This window comes from Pleurodeles waltl, chromosome 12, assembly GCF_031143425.1.
Source record: "Pleurodeles waltl isolate 20211129_DDA chromosome 12, aPleWal1.hap1.20221129, whole genome shotgun sequence".
In the NCBI taxonomy this organism is placed as follows: Eukaryota; Metazoa; Chordata; class Amphibia; order Caudata; family Salamandridae; genus Pleurodeles; species Pleurodeles waltl.
In genome coordinates, this window is record NC_090451.1 from 670,841,550 (window position 1) to 670,848,694 (window position 7,145).

At 50.1% G+C, this 7,145-nt stretch overlaps 1 protein-coding gene across 1 annotated transcript in view; it reads right to left on the minus strand.

Moving 5' to 3' along the window:
• LOC138267178 (threonine--tRNA ligase 1, cytoplasmic-like) overlaps window positions 1–7,145 on the minus strand; it is a 239,383-nt gene that overhangs the window by 46,183 nt on the left and 186,055 nt on the right. Inside the window, exon 14 of the mRNA XM_069216029.1 lies at window positions 5,624–6,739. Within this exon, the coding sequence (XP_069072130.1) occupies window positions 5,624–6,739 (1,116 nt within the window). The remainder of the gene's footprint in view (window positions 1–5,623; window positions 6,740–7,145) is intronic.

Below are 7,145 nucleotides of genomic sequence, written 5' to 3' on the forward strand. Positions count from 1 at the left end.
CGGCGTTCCCCAGGGCTCGTCTCTCAGCCCTACACTGTTCAATATCTACATGGCCCCCCTCGCACAAATGGCCCACCAATACGACCTCAACATCATCTCCTACGTCGATGACACACAGCTCATCCTCTCCCTCACCAAAGACCCGCACACCGCCAAAACCAACCTCCACAAGAGCATGAAGGCCATTGTCGAATGGATGAGGAACAGCCGGCTGAAGCTGAATTCAGACAAGACGGAGGTCCTCATCCTCGGACCCACCCCCTCAGCCTGGGACAACTCGTGGTGGCCGACCACACTGGGAACCCCTCCAACTCCCACCAACCATGCACGCAATATAGGATTCATCCTCGACTCCTCCCTCTCCATGTCCAAACAGGTCAACGCAGTCTCCTCCTCCTGCTACAACACCCTCTGCATGCTCCGCAGGATCTACAAGTGGATCCCGACTGAAACAAGAAGAACCGTGACACAAGCCCTCGTCAGCAGCAAGCTAGACTACGGCAACACACTCTACACAGGCATCCCTGCCAAACACCTACGACGCCTCCAGCGCATCCAAAATGCCTCCGCCCGACTGATCCTCAACGTACCCCGCCACCACCACATCTCCCACCACCTGAGAGAATTTAAACGGCTCCCCGTAGACAAGAGGATCACTTTCAAGCTACTCACCCACGCACACAAGGCCCTCCACAACACCGGACCTGCCTACCTAAACAGCAGACTCAGCTTCTACACCCCCACCCGCCAGCTCAGCTCCTCGAACCTCGCCCTGGCTGTCGTCCCCCGCATCCAGCGAAAGACCTCCGGCGGCAGATGCTTCTCCTACCTCACTGCCAAGACCTGGAACTCCCTCCCGACCAACCTACGCCAGACCCAAGACCTACTCGCATTCAGAAGACTCCTCAAAACTTGGCTCTTCGATCAGTAGCAGCACTAACCCCCCTCCCCCCCCCTTCCCCCAGCACCTTGAAACCTTCACGGGTACGTAGTGCGCTTTATAAATTTACTGATTGATTGAGAAGGACTTAGCATATTACACATCTGAGATGCCTTCTATGATACGAACAGTTGAGAAATTACCACAAGCTTCTTTAGGTTCCATAGTTATCAAAAGGCCTCTTCCGGTAGTGAAAGTCTTTCTACTGAAATTCGGGCATACCAAGTATTTACATGAAAAAAAATGGCAAAGGAAGGATCAAAAGAGGAAATATTTGTCTATTTTTCCTACGAATAATTCCTTCCTTAGTTAAGAATTGGAATTGGAATCGGGGAAGGGATGGGGGGTAAAGCATACATCGATCCCAACTAAAAGTAGTCAGGGGTATCTGTTGGTGATAATTTGTATTCAAAACCACATCCTATCACCAAGCATGGTGCGATGAAATGAGAGGCGAGGCAAGAAGACAGAACCACCATTTGCTGGTGCTGTGCTTGGTTTTATCCAGAAACCTAACTGAGGCCACATTTACTCATCTTTGTCAGTACTGAGATGCATATGTTTTTGTGGTGTCTCTTGCGTTTGTGACTGATGCCTTCCCTTTCAAGAGTCTGTGATAAAAAACAAGACAGATGGGAAGGAGTTCATGTCATTGGCTGTTTCAATGTCAGTGCAGTATGACCATTTAGACCTTGGTGGGTGGCCTGCCAGTTGTTTAAGCAGTCAGAGGCCAATGCTGCATTCCTGGCAGAAGTTCCCCATCTATTTCACAGGGCGCTTTGCCGCTTGCTGTGACTAGGCTTGAGAGGGGCCAAATACTGTCTAGGCGAAGGCAAAGGTAGAACATTATTCCTGACGCCTTTGAGTAAGACGTCTGGGCCAGATGAATCAAATGGTTTTACCCATTATGTGTCTGTGGGAAAATGCGATCATACATATGACGCATGATGTTTTCCAAGTACAATCTTCTCCATATCACCTCTGAGGAAAAGTAATGTGACACGCATTGATGTGCAACAACAAAATATAGCGCTATCCTCTACTCCTTAGTAACTGTGCTTCAGTGTTAACGGGCACCTCTAATCACGAGTCCTTTTACTAACGATTCTTCAGATGTGAGATTATCATTCTAGTATATAATAGTACTATTGTAGGATTTAGTGGCTTATCACTACATATTCACAATTTCCAAGAACCTTAGCCCAGTACTAGTGACTGACCATCCACTATTGGTCGTCTCATCAGTTATGGGTTCCTATGTGGGACTATATGTAGCTGTGGTACTGTTTGACGAAAACCAATCTTGATTTTGACGAAAACCAATCTTGATTCTGATAAGCAGATTGTTAACTAATAGAGACCAGTCTTATAGTTTTGACATGTTTTAGACAGAGAGCTACTGTGTTTGGATGAGACCCGCTCACACAAGCCTGCAGGGCCCAAAACGTCTACAACTGGGCATTTCAGAACTGTGATACTGAAACACTGTAACACTGATTGGTTTCAAAATTAATATTTTGCAGCTTCTTGTTTTTCTATTTAACAAATTATTTACCAGTGGTAACAAATTATCTTATAGAGACATTCTAGTTGCAGATTCCTTACCTTTGAATTTCCCCCAGGCTTCAGACTGGATCTGGAGATTTTTCTTCAAGCAGTACCCTTGCATGCTGTCAGGTGGCGTCGGTCGACTCCGCGTTCATCAGCATCGCGGTCGCCGTGATGACGTTGCAGTCGTATGTATGCACCACCCTGGGGCACTGACGTCAGTTTCTTTTCATGTTTTTCCATGCCAGAAGCGCAGAGAGTCTTGAAGGACACAAAGAATGGTGCGCCAGAACTAGGGCCCTGAAAATGGAATCCCAGTCCCTAGAAGTCAGTTTGCAGTGCGGGGAGGATGGACTAGAATATGTCTCTACCAGATAATTCATTACCGAAGGTACATAACTTGGTCATCTGATAGAGACATCTCATTGCCTATTCCTTACCTTAGAGTAGATACCCAAGCCGTACCATCCTCAGCAGTGGGCTGAGAACCAAGATCATACTAGAAAGTCCACAACTACAGATCTTGTTCAGTTCCCTCAGAGATCTGGACCATGTTGGAGAGGTACCCCTGATGCTGTGCCCACTGGAACTTCAGGTCCCACTGCAGAGCCCGTATATGCCATCTGGCATGTGTGACCAGCAGGATGCAGGAGGTCATGAGGCCTGGCAGCCTCATAGTCATTCTCACCGAAACCCAGAAGAGGCTGGAACATCGGAATCATAGCTTTTCAGGAGGAGAGGCCAGAAACTGCACTGTGTCCAGAACAGCTCTGATGAAAGGGAGCATCTGAGAGGTGTGACTTCTGCACGTTTATAGTGAACCCCAGCGTGTGCAGGAGGTTCACTGTAGTCTGAAGATGGGAGACGACTTTCTGGGGCGTGTCTGCCTTCAACAGCCAGGCGTCGAGGTAGGGGAAGACTAAAACCCCTAACCTGCGTAGATGAGCTGCAACCACCGTCATCACTTTCGTGAACACCCGAGGGGCGCTGGTAAGGCCGAAAGGGAGCACAGTAAATTGAAAGTGCTCATGACCTACCACAAATCGTAGGTAGCGCCTGGGGGCAGACAGGAGTATGGAAGTAAGTGTTCTGCAAGTCCATCGCTACCATCCAGTCTCCTGGGTCCAAGGCAGACAAGACCTGAGCCAGTGAGCATTTTGAACTTCTCCTTCTTGAAGAACAGATTGAGGGCCCAAAGGTCTAGGATAGGACGTAAGCCCTTGTCCTTTTTGGGCACGAGAAAATAGTAGTAATAACAATCACAAGCGACTTCTGGCGCAGAACCCCTCTCTATGGCCCCCTCGGTCAAGAGAGCCGTAACTTCCTCGTGGAGAAGTGCTAGACCAGTGATACTCATAGTACGGCCCGGGGGCCGCATGCGGCCCTCCTGACCTTTACATGCGGCCCAGCAGCACTGGGCTGCTCTTAGCTAGACTCAGCACCAACATTTAAAAAATTTAAATAAACAGTCAAGTACTTATTTAAGGTGAGTTGAAGGTTGAGATAAGAGAGGGGTTCTGTACAATGTAACATCAGAAACACCTTAATTTTTAAAGACACATTTGAAACAAAAATGTAAAAGCAGGATCAAGTCTGCTCAAAATTCAAAAAGTGTATTTCATTAACACGCAGAACCTTCACCTTAGTTCACCAGATTATATCAGTGCATTGAAGAAATATATTTTTTCAAAGTGATAATTTTCCAACCAGAATTTAGAAACATTCACTCCCCCATCTCCCACCCCGACAACAATGCCTTTGGTGAGCTAAGAGGCAAGTCAGCTATGTGCACTCTTTCGGTGGCCTAGGTTTCAAGTATACAAAAAGATTACAGTTTATTAAATCAAACACAAAAAGGTTTTGTGCAGCACACATCCTAAAGTCATGCGAGGTCCTCATATGTGATAATGAGCAAAAAGGAGGGAAAGTGAAATAAAACATTTGCATAGGATCACACAGTTTGGTTAAGGGGAGAAGCCGTGATTATTCCCAAGTTTATGGTTTCACGTTGTGCTATTCAGACACTAGAAGTATAGCTTTGCGTCCCTTGAGCCCACTTTACTACCAACCCCCGACTGCCACCCTGCTGCCATCAGTGCGGCCCTCGGTCACATCAAAGACCAAACTCTGCGGCCCCCGTGAAAATGTTTGCGAGTACCCATGTGCTAGACGATCCTCCAGTATAGGGCCATATGATGGAGACATGGCTGGTAGAGTAGCCTCAAAGAGGAGGTAGTAGCCCCTTCGGACGATCTGCAAAGCCCACCTGCCCATCGTGATGGTGTCCCAATGGGGCAGGTGATGGCGAATCCTGCCACCGACTGGTATATGAGGGGGTACGGACTAGGAAGGTTTGGAGGCTGCAGCAGGGCGGAGGTGGAATGGGCAGACCTCTGGTTCCCTGTCCTACCAGTTCATGGGATTCCACGTCCCTGGCCATGCAGGGGCTAAGCAGTGTGGGTGGCACAGTGGCTGGAAAAGCCCCTTCCGTGGCTACCAAAGGAGTGAAAGGCGGGCTATTGGGGGTGGGAGGCAAACGAAAGGCCAAGAGACCAAGCCGTAGCCCGGGACTCCTTAAACCTTTCAAGCGCCGATTCTGCCTTGTCTCCAAAGAGACAGGTGCCATCAAAGGGCATGTCCATGAGGGACTGTTGGATAAACCCCTGAAAATCCAGATGTCCTCAACCAGGCGTGGTGCCTCCAGCCCACTGCTGACGCAACCAATCTACCTAGAGAATTTTTCGTGTCCAGTCCACGTCGAATGGTGAACTTTGCCGCATCTCTCCCATCAGCAACTGCCTGAGAGACGATAGCCCAGGCCTCCTCCGGGATCTACAGCAGAATTTGCGTCACCGTATCCCACATGTGTATAGTGGCCCAAAAGGCATGCGGTGTTCACCAACCGCAACGCCAGACTGCAGGAAGAAAACATCTTCTTCCCAGGTTGGTCCAGTCTCTTTGATTCCCTATCCGGGGGAGCGGAAGGGAATGCGCCAGATGATGAGGATACCTGGATGACAAGGCTCTTGTGCGTTGGGTTTACGGATAGGAATTTAGGGTAGTTCGTAGTGGGACGATGGTGGCGATCAATTGTCCTGTTCACAGGAGCCCCTGTTCTGGGTCTGGACTAAGTACCCAGAAGGACATCAGTGAGGGCTTCATGGAATGGGAGGAGAGGCTCCGAAGTGGAAGCCCCATGTTGAAGCAGCTCCGACAGGAGATTCGTCCTGAGGCTGCAGTTGGCAGCTCTAGGCCAAGGACCTCAGCAGCCCTACTGACCACCATAGAATAAGAGTCTCCCTCCGCCGTAGCAACAGTAGGAGGAGAAAGCATGCCAGCGTCTGCAAAAGTATCTAGACCACTAGCCTCACCCAATTCCTGTGCCCAGTCCAAATCGGGGTTATCTAGCTGGTATTCTAAAGGGTCCAGCGTCTCCTCCAATCCTTCCTCGTATTCGTACCCAGCGTAATGAGGGTCCGAATCCAACCTGGGGTGAGAAGGCCCCATCGAAGTCATAAGTGGTGTTGGCTGACGGCGTTCCGGCTCTGGGTCGTCGGGGATAAGGATTGGGTCGACGTCGATTGTGGGCACAACCATCGTCGGGAGCGTCGACGACCTAGCAGGTGCCGGGCAATGGTACGACTGGCATTGGCACAGATCCCATAGCGGATCTGGAGGGACCCTCTGGGCCAAGGCGGAAGCTGCCGGAACGGAACCCGAAGGGCTCCCTTCCAAACCTCCAGGCCCCGAAAGCATCGCAGAGGGGTCAGACTGCCCAAATATGAGGTGCATGGCCTCATAAAACTCCTTGAGTACGGCAGGTGTCGCCCCGGCTCCCGGAAACTCAGGGAGGCGCAGAGCGGACCCAGAAGTAGACTCCGCGAACAGAAGCCTGGAGCATCGACACTCCTCCCGCGTCGCATCGGCCGAGCGATGCGGGGAAGTTGAAGAATGCCTCGCCGCCTTCTTTTTCTTACCCGAATGGCCCGAAGATTTCAATGACGATGAGTGGTGGTGACCCCGCAAACGGTCTCGAGACCTTCCTTTCGAGGGAGACCATGAACGATGCAGAGTTGAGCGCCGGGCAGCCACGAACTTTAGGGACCGCTCCCTCAAAACCTTCGGGTGGGTGGCCCGGCCCTTGGAGCACGACTTCGGGTCGTGGTCGTACTCCAGACACCACAAACAGACCCGATGCGGATCCGTCACCGACATCATACGGTGACCGGCCTCGCAAGGCTTGAAGCCCGTCTTCAGGGACAACGTAGATGCACCAGGGTCACCACAAAAACTCGATAAAAGGGTTGAATTCGGTCAGAAAATGATCAGGGTAGCTCTGCTCCGGATCAGCATGTGGAAAGAAAAGAAATGACATCACTACGCCGAGGCGGGGGCCTATATACGACCCCAATGTCATCACGGCAACCACGGCACCAATGATGGATGCGGAGTCGACCGACATCACCTTCAAGCAAGGGTACTACTTGAAGAAAAATCTCCGGATCCAGTCTGACGCCTGGGGAAATTCTAAGATAAGGAATCTGGAACTAGAAGTCTCTATCAGATATATTTTATATAGAAATCAGAAACAAGAACAGTTTGTGAAACTCAATATTGTCACAAAATGCAAGAGACAAGTCTGCATCAAGAGTGAGTA